This window comes from Mya arenaria, chromosome 9, assembly GCF_026914265.1.
Source record: "Mya arenaria isolate MELC-2E11 chromosome 9, ASM2691426v1".
Taxonomy (NCBI): domain Eukaryota; kingdom Metazoa; phylum Mollusca; class Bivalvia; order Myida; family Myidae; genus Mya; species Mya arenaria.
The window spans coordinates 45,573,476-45,597,687 of NC_069130.1; the positions used below are offsets into that span (position 1 = coordinate 45,573,476).

General features: G+C 33.9%; 1 protein-coding gene across 1 annotated transcript in view; it reads left to right on the plus strand.

Annotated features, from left to right (window-relative positions):
- The window catches only part of LOC128246866 (voltage-gated potassium channel subunit beta-2-like), a 51,393-nt gene extending 33,854 nt beyond the window's left edge, over positions 1 to 17,539 (plus strand). Inside the window, exons 10-16 of the mRNA XM_052965360.1 lie at positions 325 to 411; positions 1,040 to 1,125; positions 3,761 to 3,881; positions 4,234 to 4,328; positions 7,827 to 7,947; positions 11,718 to 11,806; positions 12,947 to 17,539. Coding sequence (XP_052821320.1) covers positions 325 to 411; positions 1,040 to 1,125; positions 3,761 to 3,881; positions 4,234 to 4,328; positions 7,827 to 7,947; positions 11,718 to 11,806; positions 12,947 to 13,042 — 695 coding nt within the window. The 3' untranslated portion in view covers positions 13,043 to 17,539. The remainder of the gene's footprint in view (positions 1 to 324; positions 412 to 1,039; positions 1,126 to 3,760; positions 3,882 to 4,233; positions 4,329 to 7,826; positions 7,948 to 11,717; positions 11,807 to 12,946) is intronic.
- The last annotated feature ends 6,673 nt before the right edge of the window (positions 17,540 to 24,212 follow it).

Below are 24,212 nucleotides of genomic sequence, written 5' to 3' on the forward strand. Positions count from 1 at the left end.
GAAAATGTTGGTTTTTTAGGTTTGAAGGGCTAGCTTGAGAGATTATTGGGGCCAGGTGATTGAAAATGTTGGTTTTTTAGGTTTGAAGGGCTAGCTTGAGAGATTATTGGGGCCAGGTGATTGAAAATGTTGGTTTTTTAGGTTTGAAGGGCTAGCATGAGAGATTATTGGGGCCAGGTGATTGAAAATGTTGGTTTTTTAGGTTTGAAGGGCTAGCTTTAGAGATTATTGGGGCCAGGTGATTGAAAATGTTGGTTTTTTAAGTTTGAAGGGCTAGCTTGAGAGATTATTGGGGCCAGGTGATTGAAAATGTTTGTTTTTTAGGTTTGAAGGGCTCGCTGGAGAGACTACAGTTAGACTATGTTGACATTGTGTTTGCGAATAAGCCAGACATACACACCCCGATGGAAGGTATGGGCCTCACAGTCTTGTTTGAATTAAAATGACACTTTAATAAGACTCTGAACACCCTCTATAGTAATCTGCTTTTTTAAAAAGTATTTTTTATTGAATCCATTTAGTCCAAGCTCCAATATCACAAAAATTCTTAAAGCAAATCACAATCTCAGTCTCGACTCATTTTACAACATTTAAGTATGTATCATTAGTATGATTAAAAATCTGATTTTATTTCTCTTATTAAAAACACATTTTCTCATAGAATGTTTAATTCTAGCGAGAAAAAATATACTTAATTACATAATTTGTTAAAAAAACACAATGCAGTGTACTTGATTACATTTGAGCTGTAGAATATTTTTCAGTTGAATCTTGACTTAAGTTTTTAATCCATATAATCTATGACAGAATGCCCTTCAAGAAGTGCCAAAACAATAATAATAAGATTATAACATGTTATAAAATGAGTCAGGATTGAGATTAAGATTTGACCTAAAAGCATTTTTGTGATATCTGGGCCCCGAGTTTAATCATGTCACTATTTAATTTCTCTATACTTAATATACTCATTAAAATAATTATAGAAGACAAAACTAACTCAGCAATATATCCCATAAAATATAATTACTGTTTGTTTCAGAGACTGTGCGAGCATTTACCCATGTTATAAACCAGGGCTGGGCAATGTATTGGGGTACCTCCAGATGGTCACCAACAGAAATCATGGTATGTCTATAATCATTATATATTTTAAAAATCATGTTTGTATAATAATTATGTATATATTCATGTTAAGGTTCGAAATAAATACAAGCATTATACCCATTCGATGAACACTAGCATTACCCATATGATTTAAGCAAGCATTACCCATATGATTAAAGCAAGCATTACCTATGTGATTAACACTAGCATTACCCATGTGATTAACACAAGCATTACCTATATGATTAACACTAGTATTACCCATGCGGTTAAAGCAAGCATTACCTATGTGATTAATGCAAGCATTACCTATGTGATTAACACTAGCATTACCCATGTGATTAACACAAGCATTACCTATATGATTAACACTAGTATTACCCTTGCGGTTAAAGCAAGCATTACCTATGTGATTAATGCAAGCATTACCTATGTGATTAACACTAGCATTACCCATGTGATTAACACAAGCATTACCTATATGATTAACACTAGTATTACCCATGCGGTTAAAGCAAGCATTACCCATATGATTAAAGCAAGCATTACCTATGTGATTAACACTAGCATTACCCATGTGATTAACACAAACATTACCTATATGATTAACACTAGTATTACCCATGCGGTTAAAGCAAGCATTACCTATATGATTAATGCAAGCATTACCTATGTGATTAACACTAGCATTACCCATGTGATTAACACAAGCATTACCTATATGATTAACACTAGTATTACCCATGCTGTTAAAGCAAGCATTACCCATATGATTAAAGCAAGCATTACCTATGTGATTAACACTAGCATTACCCATGTGATTAACACAAGCATTACCTATATGATTAACACTAGTATTACCCATGCGGTTAAAGCAAGCATTACCTATGTGATTAATGCAAGCATTACCTATGTGATTAACACTAGCATTACCCATGTGATTAACACAAGCATTACCTATGTGATTAACACTAGTATTACCCATGCGGTTAAAGCAAGCATTACCTATGTGATTAATGCAAGCATTACCTATGTGATTAACACTAGCATTACACATGTGATTAACACAAGCATTACCTATATGATTAACACTAGTATTACCCATGCGGTTAAAGCAAGCATTACCTATATGATTAATGCAAGCATTACCTATGTGATTAACACTAGCATTACCCATGTGATTAACACAAGCATTACCTATATGATTAACACTAGTATTACCCATGCGGTTAAAGCAAGCATTACCTATGTGATTAATGCAAGCATTACCTATGTGATTAACACTAGCATTACCCATGTGATTAACACAAGCATTACCTATATGATTAACACTAGTATTACCCATGCGGTTAAAGCAAGCATTACCTATATGATTAATGCAAGCATTACCTATGTGATTAACACTAGCATTACCCATGTGATTAACACAAGCATTACCTATATGATTAACACTAGTATTACCCATGCGGTTAAAGCAAGCATTACCCATATGATTAAAGCAAGCATTACCTATGTGATTAACACTAGCATTACCCATGTGATTAACACAAGCATTACCTATATGATTAACACTAGTATTACCCATGCGGTTAAAGCAAGCATTACCTATATGATTAATGCAAGCATTACCTATGTGATTAACACTAGCATTACCCATGTGATTAACACAAGCATTACCTATATGATTAACACTAGTATTACCCATGCGGTTAAAGCAAGCATTACCCATATGATTAAAGCAAGCATTACCTATGTGATTAACACTAGCATTACCCATGTGATTAACACAAGCATTACCTATATGATTAACACTAGTATTACCCATGCGGTTAAAGCAAGCATTACCTATGTGATTAATGCAAGCATTACCTATGTGATTAACACTAGCATTACCCATGTGATTAACACAAGCATTACCTATGTGATTAACACTAGTATTACCCATGCGGTTAAAGCAAGCATTACCTATGTGATTAATGCAAGCATTACCTATGTGATTAACACTAGCATTACCCATGTGATTAACACAAGCATTACCTATATGATTAACACTAGTATTACCCATGCGGTTAAAGCAAGCATTACCTATGTGATTAATGCAAGCATTACCTATGTGATTACCTATGTGATTAAAGCAAGCATTACCTATGTGATTAATGCAAGCATTACCCATATGATTAAAGCAAGCATTACCTATGTGATTAATGCAAGCATTACCCATATGATTAAAGCAAGCATTACCTATGTGATTAACACTAGCATTACCCATGTGATAAACGAAAACGTTACCTATGTGATTAACACTAGCATTACCTATGTGATAAATATAAACATTACCTATGTGATTAACACTAGCATTACCAATGTAATGCATTGGAAATAAAACAGACCTAGACAATTTGTGTGGGAATTGGCTCTTTTAATCTGTTCTGTTGCAGGATGGGTTTCCTTGTTTAAGGAAGAATGAAAATCTGTCTGCTAAAGGATGTGCGGTCATTAAATAGTGTATGGCGTTGAAGACCATTTCTTTCAGTCATTGTTTATTTATCTACGGATGAATTTGTAATGCTGACATGCTTTGTAACAAAATGTTTTAACAAACATAATGTGTTTGTGTGATTTAAAAAAATAATAATTATATACTATTTTTAAACAGGAGGCATACTCAGTGGCCCGGCAGTTCAACTTGATTCCCCCAGTGGCAGAACAGACAGAATATCACCTGTTCCAAAGGGAGAAAGTTGAACTACAGATGCCTGAACTCTATCACAAAATTGGTGAGTAATAATATCACGAAAAATATCACAAAATTGGTGAGTAAAAATGTCACAAAAGATGTGAGTAAACCATCACAAAATTGGTGAGTAAAATATTTCACAAAAGATGTGAGGATGAGGAAAATATCACAAAATTTGAAAAAAGGTGAGAAAAATGCCTGAACTCTCAGAAATAGATGAGTGGAATGCCTAACACAAATAAGGCATTTGAAATATCAATGAAAAGTGAGTAAATTTATCACAAAAATGTCTGATCTCTATCACACAACTGGTGAGTAAATGCCTGACAGATATGAAATTGGTGAAAAATAAAACAAAAACATAACTCTATCACAACTTTTATGTATTTCAGGCATTGGTACATTGATCTGGTCGCCATTGGCAAGTGGCATCCTGACAGGAAAGTATGATGATGGAATCCCAATATACTCCAGGGCTGCACTAAAAGTATGTATATGGCTGGGAGATGGAATCAATAAACTTGCAAAAACTTAAATCTTGGCCATAATTTAAAAAAAAGTAAATAAAAAAAACACATTTAATATGTTCAACTTAAACTTAGTAAGCATGTTGCCAGAGTCAATACACACATGTAAAGCGAAGCCCATAACCCAGGCTTTAATAATTGTTGCATTATGCCCCTTTTTCAACTGCAAAACAACAATATGGTGTTTCTTGTTTAAAAATAATCAGTATACTTTTGTGATCCAGGGTTATGAATGAGGCTATACCAAATTGGTTCTGTGTTTAGTGTCAGCTTTCAATTTCTAAACCTATCGACCAGGAAAAAGCGAACAAATGTCGTGAGAGAAAGAATGTTGTGAGAGGGAAAAAGAGGCTCATTGTAATTCAGCCTCTTTGGGCAGCGCTAGAAAAAGCAATTCAATATCAAGCTTAAAAGGGCACAAAAGATATTGATGCAAAAAATATGTTTTTATCTCTATATATTTATACACAAATTATATTCTTCTTTTTGTTTTGATCATTAAAGTTAAATGTGTTGTACTGAAGTTACAACTTAACAACTATTTCAATCCATGTCAATCAAAGTCTATTGTCTACAGGTTACATTTCTGAACTGCCCTTTGGATGACTTCATCCACGTCTGTCCCATGATGTTTCATGTAATAGTCAATTGTCATCCTGTTTTCAACATTTTTGACCAGACCCCCGCTTGTTATTTTGGATGCAGATGAAATTCTTGTGTGTAGATTAGTTACAATGTTTTGATGCTTATCATTTATTTCGCCAGGCATAAAAAGTTATAACCCGTCTACATTGTAATGACGTCGCCGAGCAGAATCTGCGGTTTAGCCAATTGATGGGACTAGATAGTATTTGTCATTTCTATTTTTAGAACGCGGTGTGGGATTCAAACAAAATTAATATTTGCCCCCATGATTTTCGGATGCGCGCGATCTCATACCTGGTGAAAAATGTATGCGTGATTTTTATATTTTTTGCGTGATTAACGTAATATTTTACGTGAGTGGGAACTCTGCCTATGATGGCTCTTGTAAAATTTGCATCAAAATGCAGTTTTCTTTACATTTTTTTTTATTTTCAACAACTGTTGTTGTTTTTGGTTTCAAAGACTCCAAACATACTAGCTAAATGATGCTTAATATAGAATCAATTGGGTTTGGCCTCAATTCTTAAAGACAAGATATTGAGGAAGTTAGGACTCGGACAGAAGATAATACTGAGGGAGGTTTCAGGAAAGTTTGAATATTCTCTTTCTAATGTACGATTCCTTATTCAAAGTGAATCAGGGCCATTATTCAATATTGATCTTATCCTTAGACATGCCTCAGTTATTTCTTTCAGCCTGTTGGTCAGCTAAATATACAGGCCAATCAAAACACTTTTTATACCCCCGACAAACGAAGTTTGAAGGGGGTATATTGGAGTCACCCTGTGGTCGGTTGGTCCGTCCGTTCGTCCATCGGTTTGTCGGTCGGTCCGTTGCAATTTACCTTGTCCGGAGCATAACTTAAAAACTACTGGATGGAATTTAATAAAACTTCATACAGTGATAGATCATAATGAGAGGGAGTGCAGTGTACAGGAACCGCCATTCTATTTCAGCTAATTACAGAGTAACCACCCTTTGTTACTTTTTCTTGTCCGGAGCATAACTTGAAAACTATTGGATGGAATTTAATAAAACTTCATACAGCGATAGATCATAATGAAAGGGAGTGCAGAGTACAGGAACTGCAATTCTATTTTAGCCAATTACAGAGTTACTGCCATTTGTTACTTTTTCTTGTCCGGAGCATAACTTGAAAACTATTGGAGGGAATTTAATAAAACTTCATACAGTGATAGATCATAATGAGAGGAAGTGCAGTGTACATGAACTGCAATTATATTTCAGCCAATTACAGAGTTACTGCCCTTTGTTACTTTTTTCTTGTCCGGAACATAACTTGAAAACTACCAGATAGAATGTAATAAAACTTTATACAATGGTACAGCACAATGAGAAGGAGTTCAGTGTACATGAATCATTACACCAATTTAGCAAATTTCAGAGTTTTTGCCTTTTTTTGTGTTGTTTTTTTGTCAAACTTTTGTCCGGACAATAACTTGAAAACTACTAGATGGAATTTCATAAAACCTCATACAATGATAAATCATAATAAGAGGCGGCGTTCGGGGGTATTAATTACCTTCAGTAATAGCTCTAGTTTTTATCTGAAATTTAAGTTCAATCTTTCAATAGTCGTCTTGTTATGTGGAACACATGTGGCAAGTTATTTTAAAATCTGTCCATACAAGGGAAAGTTACAGCCCGGACACGACAACCTATACTCTATGTTCTTAGATGCAACACTCCGTTGAGAATAAACACCTAAGTGTGACCTTGACCTTAGAGGTAGGGACACGGGTCTTGCACGCGACACGTCGTCTTGGTATGTGGAACACATGTGGCAAGTCATTTTAAAATCTGTCAATACAAGGGAAAGTTACAGCTTGGACACGACAACTTATACTCTATGTCCTTATATGCAGCACTTCATTGTGAATAAACACTTAAGTGTGACCTTGACCTAAGAGGTAGGGACATGGGTCTTGCACGCGACATGTCGCCTTGGTATGTGAAACACATGTGGCAAGAGATTTTAAAATCTGTCCATACAAGGGAAAGTTACTACCCGGACACGACAACCTATACTCTATGTCCTTATATGCAGCACTCCATTGTGAATAAACACTAAGTTAAAGATCAAACAAATACATATGGCAAGTTATTTTAAATTGCCTCTGAACATAAAAAAAAATACCACCCATACTTGACAACCTACATTCTTATGTCCTTATATTCAACACTCCGTTGAGAATAAACACCTAAGTGTGACCTTGACCTTAGAGGTAGGGACACGGGTCTTGCACGCGACACGTCGTCTTGGTATGTCGAACACAGGTGGCAAGTAATTTTAAAATCTGTCCATACAAGAAAAAGTTACAGCCCTGACATAACAACCAATACTCTGTATCCTTATATTCAGCACTCCATTGTGAATAGACACCTAAGTGTGACCTTGACCTTAGAGGTAGGGACACGGTTCTTGCACGCGACACGTTGTCTTGGTATGTCGAACACATGTAGCAAGTTATTTTGAATTTTGTCCATACAAGGGAAAATTACAGCCCGGACACGACAACCTATTCTCTATGTCCTTATATGCAGCATTCCATTGTGAATAAACACTAAGTGTGACCTTGACCTTAGAGGTAGGGACACGGGTATTGCACCCGACAATCAAAAGATTGATCAGAGTTTTTATTGAATACATCCCCAGTGCTACAGTTGGCTGAAAAAATGAGATATTGAGGGAGGACCCAGGTAGCAGACAAAATGTGGGGAATTAGCAGAGGTTGTCATGAAAGTTTCATGTTTTGTTTCTAACAAACACATCTATATTCATTGTGATTCAGGGCTACAGTTGGCTAAAAGATAAGATATTGAGTGAGGAAGGACGCAGACAACAATCAAAACTGAGGGAGGTCGCTGAGGTTGCAGAGAAGATTGGGTGTTCCCTCTCGCAGCTTGCAATTGGTTAGTGAAAGATTTTGCTTTCTGTAGAATTTAGACAGTTTTTTTACTGGAGATTTACCATTGACAATTACATTTTAAGCTTGTTCGTACATTGAATACATAAAGTCATTGTATTGTCAAAGCCTCTGTGTTGATGTTGTCTGGTGCATGCAAAACTTTGACCTTGGCCATTACTGAAAAAACTTAAGATAATCAAATGAAACTTGGTTCACAAGTTGCCAGAGAAAATGCTCACATACGTGGCAAAGTCCATTACTCTGGCGTTAATACTTTTATCATTTAATGCCCCCTTGTTAGTCTGTAAAAACAGAGTCATTGGCGTTTTCTTTACAGAGCTCTTGTATACATACATGTATATCACTCACCTTGCATGGTAGGGGGAGATTGTAGCAGTGAAAGTCTTGATGTTCATTCTTGTAGCTTGCCTTGGGTATGAGTAACATTTATTCACATTTATATATACCAATGTATGTCCTCGCACAACTATTGATGAAAACGAAACTTTTATTTGCTTCTCTATCTAATGGTACTAGGAACATTTTTTACTTCCACTTCTTAAATAACATGCTCGTAGATTTTTATGATTTCATGTTGCCTACATAGCCATCACATCCTACAAATATTTCTGAAAACATGTTCAATTTGGATACTCCCCTCAATACCATCCCCCACCCCCTTCCCTTCATATCAAATACTCCCTCATATTCCACCCAAACCCCGCATTACAATATTAATAAACTATTTTGTGTGCCTTTCAAAAGCAAAATGCCATATATTTACCTTCTGTGAATCGCTTCAAATCCTGCAGGCTGCTGAGGCGCCAGTTTGTTAGCTATAGAAATTTGTGAAGCAGAATGGGAGTTTAAGCCTCACTGTTTAAGCTACTTATTTGTTGCATTCATTTTTAACTGTGTTTTTATTACATGTTGACAAGTACATTTGTATTTAAAATGTGTGCGTGACGCCGAGGTCCGAATTCGCCATCACGACGTTGTACTAAAACCCATTGTAATCGAAGCCAGAATGTTCCGATTCGTCAGACAATCACTGAAATATAAATGACATTATTCAGGAATGTTGTTTTAAACTGAAGTTTCTAAATTGAAGGGCAGAAATTAGTTCTACATTGCATTCTTGTGTATTCGACAACAGCTGATCGATGTTAAATTGGGTCATGTCAAAGTTTAACAATAGGGATAGTCATTATTTTATAACACATTTGTACTTATTTTCAATTTGTAGAAGCAGATGCGCACTTTTATGACCGGATTAGCAAAACAGAAGTGACACATATGTCCCATATAATGATTTATGGCCTTTGTTTATACAAGCCAGATGATTTTTTGTTTATCCAACATGGCCGACATTTTGACACGATTCCGAACCATGACCTGTGACGTCAGGCGCGTGATCAATAAAATATAGTTGTATTATTGGTAGTTAATTATAAATTGCAGTATTGTGTAAATTTCCACGAGGAAAACGAGACAGGAATGCCCACAAACCTGCGCAGTCAACGTTTTACGCATCTTTGATACCAGTGACCTTATTTCGCGATTTTCCGAAATTCTTTAAAAAGTAACATAGTGTTTTTTTTAGTGCATTGTATTTATCGATGTTAATACTTCATGAATATGAATTTATAGCCAATAAACAAGCATCAGGTATGAAAATAAATGCCCCTACATTACAAATACGTAGGATTACGTATCTATGAAGCTATCGGTAAAACGTTAAGATCCATATCTATGAAGCTATATAGATAGATAAGTAAAATTGCATATCTATGAAGTAAAGGGTTAACAGTCCTCTACACACGGTTATCAACATTCCTCTACCCATTTATATAAACATTCCTCTACCCACATATATTACCATTCCACTAACTACATATATTAACGTTCCTCTACCCAGGTATATAAACACTCCTCTACCGAACGTTTATTAACATTCCTCTACCCATATATATTAACATTCATCTACCCACATATATTTACTTTCATCTACCCAACGTGTATCAACATTCCTCAAACCACGTATATTACCATTCCTCTACCTACATATATTAACGTTCCTCTACCAAGGTATATTAACATTCCTCTAACCACGTATATTAACATTCCTATACTGAACGTTTATAAACATTCCTATACCCACATATATTATCATTCCTCTACCCACGTTTATTAACAATCCTCTACCCACGTATATTAATTTTCCTTTACCCAAAGTTTATAAACATTCCTTTACCCATGTTTATTAACACTCCTCTACCCACATATATCTACGCACATGTATTACCATTCCTTTACTCACATTGATTACCATTCCTCTACCCATATATATTTACATTCCTCTACCTACGTAAATTAACGTTCCTCTACCTACATAATTATATTAACATTCCTCTATCCACGTATATTAATGTTCCTCTACCTACATAAATTAACGTTCCTCTACCCACATAATTATATTAACATTTCTCTACCCACATAGATTACCATTTCTTTACCCACATAGATTACCATTCCTCTACCCACGTAAATTAACATTCCTCTAGCTACGTAAATTAACGTTTCTCTACCCACATAGATTACCATTCCTCTACCCATGTATATTAATATTCCTCTACCCAAGTATATAGACATTCCTCTACCTATATATATAAACGTTCCTCTACCCACGTATATTACCATTCCTCTACCTATGTATATTAACATTCCTCTACCCAAGTATATAGACATTCCTCTACCTATATATATATATATAAACAGTCCTCTACCCACATATAATAATATTCCTCTACCTATGTATTTTAACAAACCAGGAGTCCCTTTAAAATTTAATTCACGATCAAATCTGTAGCTCAAAATTCTGGAAATAAATTTTAACAAAAATTCCAACCTTAAATCAGCTAACATTAAAAACACTTAATGGAAAATTAGAGTCTTATTTTTGAATATTTTAGAATATAACTCTTATGTTAACAAAAATGTCTCCCAAATCTTCCTTATTGAGTTTATGCAAAATAAATCTGATAAAAGTTGGGTAACATCTAAAACTGGATAGCTCTTTACAAAGCTTTTTCATAAGTTTGTATTAACCTAGCCTATGTAACAACAGCTTTCTTTAATTAAATGTGGACTCTTCCACCTTTACCTTCCCTTTTATTGAGGTAAACAACTGCAGGTCTGAGACCTTACAGTTTGCAGGTTTTTTTCCAAACAAAGTTTTATTTAAGTATTGCCGTTGGGATAGCCTGATGTTGTTCTCAGCATTCTGCATAGCGCATAAACCAAACAAGATAATTTCGCAGGTGTTAACAAGTGACGTTAACAAGTGACAAAGCATGAATGTTAAGCAAGAACCACGATAATTATTGTATAGTTATGCACCCTTAATTGACTGAAAAAGTTCAAAATTAGGCTGAGTGCTAAGAACTTTGTTAAAGTTAACAATGTTGTTAATGCAATCATTGTTAACTTTTAAATCTTTCTTGCTTTGGAAGTTTAGTATATCTAACAATATCATAGACAAGTTTTTCAGCTCTACTGTTTTTATTTAGTTACATGAGAACATTATCAATAGTTCTTGTTTAAAAGTTAACAAAAATGTTGTTAATTACATTGTTAACTTTAACAAAGTTCTGAACAATCAGCCAATTAAGTTCTGATGGCATAAATAAATTATGCCTTTGGTGCACTGGTCACGTTGCCTTGAGATATTGTTGGCATTAACATTAGTCATATTGTTAATTGGTTTCTCTTCAGCTTGGTGTCTGAAGAATGAAAATGTCCACTGTGTTTTGTTAGGGGCCTCCACTGTTGATCAGCTCTATGAAAACATCCAGGCCATTCAGGTATGCTTAGGTTATTCGATTGAGTTACTCTTTATAAGAGGGTTTTTATAGAGTAAACCGAAGGAAAATGTCCAATCTGTGTTGCATGCTTTTGCATTACTCTTGATAAGAGATTTGTTATAGAGTAAGCCAAGGGAAAATGTCCGATCTGTGTTGTTAGGGGACATTATTAATAGGTCCAAGCTATTCAAAGCTATTCATGTATGCATTACGGTATTCTATTGCATTACTCTTGAAATGAGATTTGTTATAGAGTAAACCAAGGGGAAATGTCCGATCTGTGTTGTTAGGGGACATTATTAATAGGTCCAAGCTATTCAAAGCTATTCATGTATGCCTTACGGTATTCTATTGCATCACTCTTGATAATAAAAAAATTATAGAGTAAACTGAGGGAAAATGTCAAATTGGTGTTGTTAAAGCCTTCACTTCAGCCATATTAAAACAGCTAAGCTTAGGCTTTTCTCTTATTGTCGAGCCCACTTGCAGTGAGCAAAGTTATTATAATGGCGGTTCCATGTATGGGCTTGCGTCTGTCCATACATAATATATCCATGCTGTATCTTGACCATGCAGAATAGGGTTTTCAAAAAAATTGCCATAAATACTCACCATGATGATTTGGTGGCCTGTGCATAAGACCCAGGTCTGTTTCTCAAAGGTCAAGAACAAGGTTAAAGATCAGAGGTTGAAACGATCCTTGTCTTTGCTGTATCTTGACCATTTATTATAGGATTTTCAAAAAACCTTTTATAATGATTCACCATGATAAGGTGGAATGTCAAACTTAGGTTGTTGATATATACTTAATATATGTAGTTTTCTAGAAAAATATTTGCCTTTTTCAAGCCCAACAGCATGGCATTGAAAATGCCTTTTTTGGGGTACTTTTCAAGCAGATGAAAACAAATGATTAATATCAGAAAGCAATATACCATTACATGTATTAGAGCAGCACTTGGGCCTATGATTAGGACCAATTTTAACAGCAAATGCACAGAAACTTATGAGATACTGTATACCATGAAAAACAAATGCCTTAAAATACTGTGAGAATAGCTCTGTGTTTATCAAATAACCATGATTAAACTTGACAGTGTTTATGGGTATAGTGACTCAGTTCAAGCCTTTCCATTCCAGTATGTACCCAAACTGACAGCAAACATTATACATGAGCTAGATCGACTTCTAGGAAACAAGCCACAGGCGATTCGTCGCGACAACGTGTCCAGGTGACTAGCAACTCAACAGAGCCATGAACAACACGGGGAGGACTCGCCCCCGCACACTGAAGCCCGCCACACACAACGAAAAGCTTCCATCGACTACAGCAATGCTGCCTGCTCATTGCAATAAACAATGTTGGGGAATTCATGCTTGATGCATTTAACACTGATGTGGTTCTCGTGCAATAAACACGAGTGGGGTGTGAAATTATTTTGAATTTTAAGTGGCCTGTTGTATAAAAAATCATATTTTTGGGCAGGTAAATAATAGTATAAAATTTGGATATTTCCTTTTAGCAGAAGTGTTCTTAAATTTGCAGATATTCTTTTTTTCTGCATTGTTTGCCCTTCTGTCAGGAAATTAAAACATTTGATAAAAAATGATTTCATTGCATTTTGATTTATATAAGTTATTTTTCTCCTTTTTTTGCCCTCCTGTCAGGAAATTAAAACATTTGATAAAAAAATGATTTCATTGCATTTTGATTTATATAAGAGATATGATTTTATGAAAACAAACCAAACATTATTATGACAGCTACTTTATTCAGCTGTGAAAAACAAGGGGGAAAAAACATGGTTATTACGTTCGGCTCTGTTGAATTTTGAGGAGAAATAAGGAGAGGATTTTTTGACTTATGGGCTTATGATTTTGTGATAAACACGACAAAATGTTTGTCTATGAGGATGAATTTGTGTTAAACAAGACATAATGTTTGTATATGAAGTCTATTATGCTTCCTTGTGTTGTTCGCTCGGAGACACTTAAGGAGTGTTACAGTACTCATGTACACTCAATAATAACAAGCTGTGAAGTTATAGGCTTGATTTAGGGGCTTGCTCTCATATGGCCGGTCGCTGACCTAGCAGATATGGCCGGTCACTTACCCAGCAGCTTGTAGGTGCCCAACATGTAGGATAGGAATTTGAAGAGGAAATGTTCATCAATTGAGATATACTATAAATCCTCAAACTGGCCTTTTAAATGAGAGAGGTGATAGATAACTATAAAAACAACAACACTGCCCTCTACATGGTACACGTTTGTCAGTCTTGACTTTGAATTTCAACCAAAAGTTAATCAGAAATAATCTTCTTTAAGAATTATGATTATATATGAATGACAAACACATTGGGTCGATTGCTCAATACTCTGTCAAAATAAACAAAGTTGTGAATTTGGTCTTTGTGTACTTCAAATATTTACTGCTCTGGAATGGAATGGATACACTAGAAATTAATAATATAATATATTTCAGACAACTGGTTCAGCTGTACTTGTATAATTTAAATTATGAGCACTATGTCAAATATTATATGTTGAAAAGTTACTTTTCATATTGTTTCGTATTGTTATGGTACAAGATTTGTCACAGATTATGTGGTTTATATTTCAAAGTAGCATTTATTGTATTAACTCTTCCTAATCTCTAGCAGAATAAAGATCATGTACCCTTCATTAAGTGTAAATTATAGAGAACAAAAATCAACAAAATACTGTTTCAGTCTCTGTTGTCCCAGGCATAATATGGCATGTTTTCGTGTTTCTTATTCAACATTAAAGTGATGTCTGGCATATTTACATTTTTGGGTGAAAAATAGAAGTGATTGAATGAAACATCATTACGGTGTGATATAAAATACATAATATGATAGTTGTTATTGTAAATAATTGTATAGCAAAAGTTGTTTTGGGATGCAATTTTTATAGTCCCCTTTATATGCATTTTTAACATGTGTGTTTTTCAAAGAAAAAATCGTAAATCATCTTTGTTGTTACCTTCATTGTATTTGTTAGGCAGAAGTTAAATGTTGGCTAAATCAAAGAAAATCTTAAGATATTATGAATTATAAAGCATATGTTTAGAAAGTTCTATAACTCTTGCAAACATTTTTTCAATTGTGATCAACTGATATAAATGGACTTATGTTGATGAGTTTGATGTGTGCTTATTAATAAACGTGTAAGTAAGATATTTATTGTAGAAATCAGGGCTATGTTGTTAAGTTTGTTCCCTTTTTGATTATTGATTATAATCTATTTTTTCCATTTTTCATCCTTTTTTTTTCATTTCCCATCTTCTTTTCCATCTTTTTCCCTTTATGAACGTTGTTTTATTTCTATTTACTATATTTTTCTATTAACCATCTTTCAATTTTCCATCTTTTCTTTCATTTTCCCATCTTTTTTTCATCCATTTCCCATGGAATTTTTTCGTTTCCCATATGATTTTTCATTTCCCATTCTTCTTTTTTTCAATTTCCCGTGTAATTTTTCCATTTCCCGTTTTGTGATAAAAGAGAGGTTGTGAAACACTGTGTATGTGTGATGAACTTTATGTGTACTAGAGGTACAGTGATTTTTTAGACTGCTTTGTATCATGATAAACTCAAATAGAATTTTGAAAAAAAGCTCTCAGAAATAATGTTTAGGATGGCTTATTGAAAAAAAGCATGTGATGCTCAAAGTCATAACATAATGCAAAAGGATTGATCAATGTTTATGCTCAACTATGGATTGAAGATTAATTAACTAGCTTGTTTGCTCTTCGAAGAAAACCTGTCAAGGTAATGCATTAGCCTAAAAGAGGTGTAATTGTTGGTGTCAGCATTTTTCACACAAAAGCTTCAACATTGGCCAATACTGTAGAGTTTTTTCAAGATATTCAAATTAAACTTGAAACAGTGCACGTTACAAGAGACTATTTACATGTATTATCTTAGCACTGTCCGTTACTCTGACTTGAATAATTCTTGAGTAGCGCCCCTTTGTTTACTGAAAAAAGCTGACGAGCGTTGGCGTTTACTCCACAGCACTCATGTTAATTGGATCATTTCATGAAACAAATATTGAAGGCATGGAAAATAGGAATCAATATATAATAAAGTGACTATATATAAGTAGTGTTACACAGTTTTTCTTATGTGTCCATTCTTCTTATTAGCCATTTGTATTGTGCATTTATATGATTAAGCATTCAGTTTGGTTATATTCCCTTTGTCCGACCTGGGCCGATTTTCATAAACCATCTCAAGTCTTTTTCTGACTGAAATCATTTCCCTAGTTTAAGTTTCTCCAAGTTCATATTATATAATAACTTAATATCATCTAAAATGATTTATTTTCATCAATTTTATGTAATATTTATACTAGTAAGTTAAAAACACTTTCTATTTTCTTTCAATTTTCATTATGAAAATTTTAGGAAATTAGCTTCAGTTAAGAAATAACTTATGATTTATCCTTTTTTTCATATATACTATAAATAGCAATGGGTGATCATTTTAAAATTCAAAACATGGTTGTTAACTAGGGTGGACCCCAGCTGAAGAAATACAATATATGAACATTTATTACAGTAATATTGAGCATATAACACCATCTCATGTAATATATATATGAGTTTTAATTAGAATTCAAATATTAAGTAAGGAAATATCCCATTCAGGCAGATAGAATATATCATACTGTTTGTTTGTTGTTGACCTTAAGGTGTGTTGTTGACCTTGATATTAGTTGTTGACCTTGATGTTTGTTTTTGACCTTAATGTTAGTTGTTGACATAGATGTTAGTTGCAAGGACTTGCATTACCCTTGTAAAGTGTGTGATATTTTTTCTGAGCATTCTTTTCTTGTCTAACAGTACCCTTAAATTGTGATGTTAAAATGTTTTAAATTCTTATCATATGATATTTGGTGTGATTTATTATGAACATGAATAAGTGCACAGCATCTTTGTTTCAAAAGTTTATGATGTTTAGGTTCAACTTGTGCTAGAAAGACAACTGAAATTGACAAGTTAGTTCAAAATGTATTATTTCCCTTTGTGTTCAAGGGAGTTATTTCCCTTTGTGTTCAAGGGAGGTTACAACAGAATGACTCAATAGTCAATTGCTGTTGTCTTTCTTGCATTACTAGAAACCAATATAACACAGCTTTCTTCAGGTTTTCATTCATTTCTTCTATGTACCCAGATAGGAATTTATCTTGTTATAAGACCTTTGTTTTCCTTGAATGACATACAGTAAAAAACAGCATTTACAGGCAGAGAAGGATAACCAAAATGCCTTTATTGGTATCACATACCTGTTCCAGGCACGCAAAATTTCATAACAGTTATTCAAGAAACTTTGAAACAGATCTTAATTTTGCCTGTGGGAAGGCTGTTCAATAAGCGATTCTCCATTCAGTTGTGGTGTTAATCAGTTAAATAGTCCTGAGAGAAACACTGGAGAAGAAAATTGTAAGTGTTAAGGTATCATTTTAAAGAAAAAAGATCTTGCTTTTGGACATTTTTGTTCTATTTCCAAAAACGAAGGAAAAGCAACCACTCTACTCTTTGTCATTGTTATTTATGTAGCTTTTTAACAGAACTTTTTAAAATATCTATCAAATGGTTAAGTATGAAATATTTTGTTTGGTACATGATTATATTGCATAGCGTTACTTATTTATGCTGTTTATATAATTTATTTATGCCAAAACAAATAAAGGTTTACAATAGAACTATTAAGTTGTTTATTTTATCTTAATGATATTAAACTAGTACTAATTTTTTAACAATGAATGGGCCTAATATCAAACACACTTTATTTTATGATAAATTATATACTTTAATATATTATTTATTATATATGTTTTGCATTTTTTTTTAATTGTTGAAGATATTATTTTTAACAAAATGTCAAAATTTATGAGATTAACAAGTTTGATTTGTATTTCTTTTCATGGAAATAATGCTTTGACTTAGCTACTGTTCAACTTTTCTTTTTAACTTCTTAAAATCAATTATTTTGATCCTAAAAGACACATATATAATTGGTTGCTTAACGAAGGCTCGTTTTTGACCCTGAAAATTCGCAAGAAAACTAAAGCAATAATGTTGTGTTTGAACATGTTTAAATAAGCTACAAACCTTTAAAAATACAAAGGTAAATACCGCTTTCTTTTATTCCATATAACTAATAACATGGCCACAATTGTCAAAATTCATCATTTTTCACCTTCTAAACAGTATTTTCTCTTCCAAATAATACAAATTGATTGGTAAGATTCAACACAAACATTATTTATTAGCGCTTTTTTATGTTCATATATTTTCATTACTTAGATCTTCAAACACCATAGTTTCTTCCTTCATTTTTTCGCAAATTTGCCATGCTGAAATCTAGCCTTCATAGATTTTCCCCTTGGTTTTGATAGTGCATTATTATCATTCAATAAAGGGAGTTTATACTCATAGGCAGGGAGCAAAAAAACAGTTATTTTGCTTCTTCTGTCATAGTTTATTTTTCATTCTTTCATTTTTGTTAAATAGTTAGTCAGTTATAAAGGGACTGTACACCAGATGGTCTCAAAATCGAAATTACAGTATTTCCTCATAACAAGCCTAGAATTATCAATACGAGCTACAAGTTACTGGTATTTACAAAGTAGACAAACCCAGTAAATTGCACATTAGAAAAATATGCAAAAACTGCAAAAGATATGAGTCGTAAGCAATGTGATACATCAGTAAGTAAGAGTAAATGCGTTATACACAAAGATATCAATTATATATATATAAGTTTTTGTCATTTTTCTTGCAATCATTTTTGTCATCTGGTGTCTAATCACTTTAACCCATTTTTTTAGTTATTTCTTACTGGAACGTGCCACTCTAACATTGTATGCATGTTTTCTGCTCTTAAAGCTTTGTACTTTAAGAATTGTTTATCAGCAACATCATATTAATAAACAGTTTATTTACATGCAATGTCAATCTTTATTAAAAATCAAAGTTTTACTCGGTGTTTTGCATTGTTATTTATCTTACTATATTTTGGCTGTTCAAGCATTGTTTCATGCAATCATTGGTGGTATTTCAGGTTGTCTATTTACATGGTGTGGTCCTTTCAGGCAGACATTCTGATACCTATCATATATCAGCCAGGGATCTGTCCTGGGTCCACTTGTATTCTTGATTTATATTAATAACGTTGAAGATGTTAAGTCTTACATGTAGATAAGATGTTTTGCTGATGACACAACTTTATATATAATAATCGATACTCCAATTCATGCTGCTGCTACATTAATTTCAGATCTTGAAAAAAACTACTAATGGGTAGTCAATGATAAGTTTCGTTCAAAATTTGTATTTATGTGAAGAACTACAGAAACAAGCTCAGTAGCAGAAAGTTTAAACACTGACTTAATCCGTTCTTTTATCATGTAAACACCACGTCCTTCCATCCATCCATTCTAATGACAATACCATTATCCAGGAAGTGGATAAACATTAATTTTTAGGCATCACCTTATCAGGAACTTTGCATAAAATACATTCCAGCAAAAAGCATGGCAACGCATTGAAAAAATCAAAATTCACTCTTGACAGACACTCTCTCGAAATCTTGTACAAAACATTCACCCGTCCATCCCTTGAATATGCAGATATAATATTGGATACAATTACGGTTATAGAGGAACTCGACTTAAAACCGATTCAATTTAAAGCAGTTCGTATCATATCTGGAGCAACTCCACTTAAATATTTTATATGAAATCACTATGGAACTTGTCTTGAGCAGGAAACATATGCATCAATCAAGGAAGACTACATACATTTCAACTTTGTTACCATCGTCAGATGCAGCGATAAAATCATACAGGCTCAGAAATTTCCACCAAATTAGAACTCTTCACTTCAGATCGCAACTTAACTCGCAAACTTTCTTACCATTGACAATGTCGCTCTTGAATTATCTTCCAGCGTCAGTGAGAGAAAAACTTCACTCGACTCTTTTTGTTTTGAATTAAATCATGATGTGTGTCGTGTACCTGCACACTGAGTTTTCGGGCTTGGTGATAAAGCTCGTCTTCGAGTATACAGTATTTGTTTCAATGAACACCCCTCCTTTAAAAATATCGTTAAAAGAAAAATAAGTATATGTGGGGAAATTGAGGATACTTAACACTTTTTCCTCAACTGCCCAATGTATCCCAAACATAAAATACTTAGTACAATGTACATGTATTCATTACAGGTAGTATGCACCGATAAATCACATACAGAAGAGACTTGCATTGCTTACTTCTTAATTCTGTAAATCTTGAATACTAAATTGCAGGTATATGATGTAAATATTTTCTATTTATAATGTATGTGTTTTTTTTACTGTATGTGTTTGTATGTTTTTGTACCAACGTGCATGTATATATGTTCTGTGTAATTGTATAAATCTTAAACTATTTTAACCAATTCTTGGCCTGTCTGTTTTTCATGAGAACATGAGTTGTCACTGGAACATACCAATTGTCCTCACCTGGCCTTTTCGCAGTAATATGTAGGTAATTGTAATAGACGGTTGTAGAACAGCAAATTACATATGACCCTAATGTTGGACACTATTTTTAACCATGGTTGCAAAAGCGTCGACAATGCTTGCTCAGGCTTTGTCTTTGTAATGCATGAATATATTTTTTTTAAAAATTGGCAAAAAATGTTCTCCATTACAGGACGGTGGGTCGCGTACAAGAACAAGGTCTATATATCAAAGGTCAAGATCATTGGTCAAAATACCCTGTACTTTGTGTACAGGCTGTAGCATTGTCATGCAGAGGGATTTTAAAACAACTTGGAATAAACCTTAACCATGATAAATCGGTGAAGCGCACAAGACACAAACATGTACATAAAAAGTCAAACTCGCTTAGAGGTCATAAGTCAAAATGCCTTTACTTCAGTTTTGGACAGGCATAGAGGAGTTTTAAAATGCCTTTGCGCAAGTGTTCAATGACAATATGATATGCCACATAAGGACCCATGAGGATTAGACCATATTGATATAATTTTGCACAAATGCTCACCTTGACTTTTAAGGACAGTGGGTCGCCTGCAAGAGCTATTAATATGTAGATCAAATGTCAAGGTCAATCTAGGATAACTTGTATAAGTTTGTATGTTGGCTTTTTCAAACTGTAGCTTAGCCCTGCATTGGGGGATTTTAAAATAAAGTAGCACAAAAGTTCCCCTTAACCACGTATATTACCTTTAGTGAGGGGATACTTGATGGTTAAGCCAAGGGTACCGATTCGGTCTTCACCACAGCTCCTACAAAAGTAACCGTCTTGCGGCAGAGACATTTCAACCGGGGATGTGACAGTGCTAAACGCTGGTGTTAAAGAACCAGAGTTCCTCTAACCAGGGTTGCATGGTGTATGCCCAATATCGCCTAACTAAACTGCTTCTTTAACTGGACGCCGATGGATAAATATCATAAAATAAACAGCCGCCCCTTAAATTCTCAAAATATTACCACTTATATAACAGTTTGACTACTCTCTGAATTTTAAACATGCTTTTTCAAACTTACAATGAGATGATAGCTCAATTGCTTTTAATAAACAACTTAATCGCGTTATTAATTCAAGAGTTATGGACCATGATATGGAAGTAAATTGACGTAAGAAAAAAAAATATTAAATTGATATGAAAATATGTGCATGGGCTATTTCAAGCAAAATATTCTTTATTCTTTATTTATGACTTTCAAAATGTCATTGCTAACTGCCTGAATGTCATTTTCCTGTAATTCAAATCGCAATTTGTTGTGGTTTACATAAGTATTTGGATTAATTTAGGATATACGTGTACGTGCAACTAACATACACGTATATTATTACTAAGTGTTGTTTTTTTTACTTTAAAACCTGAAGAAATGTGAAAATAAAAACAAGAGGGTCATGGTTGCCCTTTATCGCATCTTAAAATCAAGAAAAAATCAACTTAATTTGCATAAATCAAGTATATCATAACTTTTGACCTTATGATCTCATTTTTTATGCGATATACTCCATATTTATAGCTCAAGATTGCTTCACCAAATTAATTTTGCCTCTATTGCTGAAACAAGTGTCTTTTTTAATATTTGACAAAGTTGCCTGATTTAAGATTCAAGGTGATCCATTTTTATACCTAAATGAGGCTTAATCAACATGATCATTCTTAACAAGTCTTGTAACGTTTGTATTAAAAGTGTAGCATCTATTGCCCGTACACAAGAGCTTTCTAGGATTTGACCTAGTGACCTACTTTTGACCCGAAATGAATAACATTTATTTTCGAACTTGACATGACTTTACCAAAGCAATCATTCTGATATCATTCCACAAAAATCAAAAATCTGACGCAAAACGGAATCCTTTATAGCGTTAAAATGGGTGTCTTTATAAATATTAGTTCTTGATATTAAATTTCCTACCTAATATGACCCGTATATAGAAATCTCGTCAAGGCAATTATTCTGATCAAATTTCAGTATCATCTAATGAAAATGGCACCCTTGATTGCGTAAACAATCTGGGCTTTTTAAGTTGACTGACTGACCTAGTGTTTTACGTAATGACCTAGTTTTTGATCAGAATTGACGCTGAAAAATGATCTAATCTTCACCCGATAATAATTTTAACTAAATAAAACAAAGATCGTATACAGCGTTCATTCCGAGAGGACTCATATTCATACTTGACTGAAATTTTATCAACACAATTAAATTTGCCAAGAATCGGATGAAATAGGAAGCCTGTATTCGGCACATAACTTTCTATCACATTTCAGTATATAACTTTATTGATATTTCGCGTTCAAATTTGTCGAGGTTTCGCCAACACAAACATTCTGATTAAGTGTCACAAAGTTCGGGCAAAAAAGCAGGCTATATTGCGTTTATGACGTTCTTTGAAGATTTGACCTAGTATACAAGTGTTTGACCTAAGATGACCAGTATTCTTACATGAGTGAAAATTTATCAACACATTCATTCTGAAGATAAAAAAGTTCTTTATATCTAAGTATATCCATTACATTTACTTTAGGTAAGAAGTTAAATGCTTTTCTCATAAAAAAAGACCAAGATATACAATACAGTATTTAGAGAAGTTTCACCGGTTCTGAAATTGGCCATTACCGAACGGCCATACATGCAGGTGTCAGACTATTAACAGATTACGAAAAAGGGAAAAGTGCATGTTAAATCGAGTAAAAAAAATGTTCCATTGGAAAACGGCGCCATTTTTTACCCCAGTGCCTCACAGCTGCTCAAAATACTGTGAAGATGGCGAATGTAACTCCATTGATATTTTACGTGACACGCAATACGATACTAGTTACGTCAACTGAGTTAGTCCCACTGATTCGGATTTTAATTAGTCACGAATATTTACAGGACGCTATGTTAACAATTCATTTTAAGTTTGCTTAAGTTTTATATGTTAAGCCCCTTGGTCAGTTTTCAAACAATTTGAACCAACAGGAGACACAACGAGATAAGTTTGATCTGCTCTTGTCATCATGAATACTGATGTCCTGTAAAACATGTGCCTCCCCTTGATAAGGATTTACCTTCGGGTAGTTCTATGGAGCTCAATATTATTCTTATACTTATCCAATAATTAACTTTACCACCCTCCCTCCTCCCGGGTACAAAAACTGAGTTTATTTTGATGCACACTCCAGATACCCAAAATTCATAGTTGACTGGAAAGTGTCACTCGGGGTATATCATTACTGTTATTGAATTTAATCGTATGGGCAAACACATAATATTTAAATAAAACGTCTGGTTCTGGTAAGCAGACCTTACCTAAAAAGAGGGGCCGATACCTTTTTTTTTTTTAAACAAAATGAGTGTGGAAGATTTGGTTCATGTGAATTAATACGAGTACAAACATGTGTAACCTTAACCAAGAACTACCAAGTGGAATTTTTTTGCATCTATTAATCTAAGACGTATAAATGAATGGATTCTACTGGTACAAACAAACATACAACAAAATAACGATATATCCGACCTACCCTCCATACTGTCTTCTAGATTGTCATAAGAACCAGCCATTCATTTTGGCCTAAGTGAACTAAACGGTACCATACACTGAAGTTACATAGTTCTTTGCTGGACTAAATGGAAGGTATTGTCTATTTATGGACTTGACCTGAATTCGGTTTATATGACGAATGCAACCAACTCACATCCACATATCACTGTAATAACACTTGCAGTTCATGTGAATTTTTTTTTACCTCGTGTCTCTCTGTAATAACCCATGTATTGGATGTGAAACTGTCATACATCATGAAGTCGTTTTGCGTACCGAATAAACTTACCAAAAGGGCGATTCCCACTCACACTTGCAATGA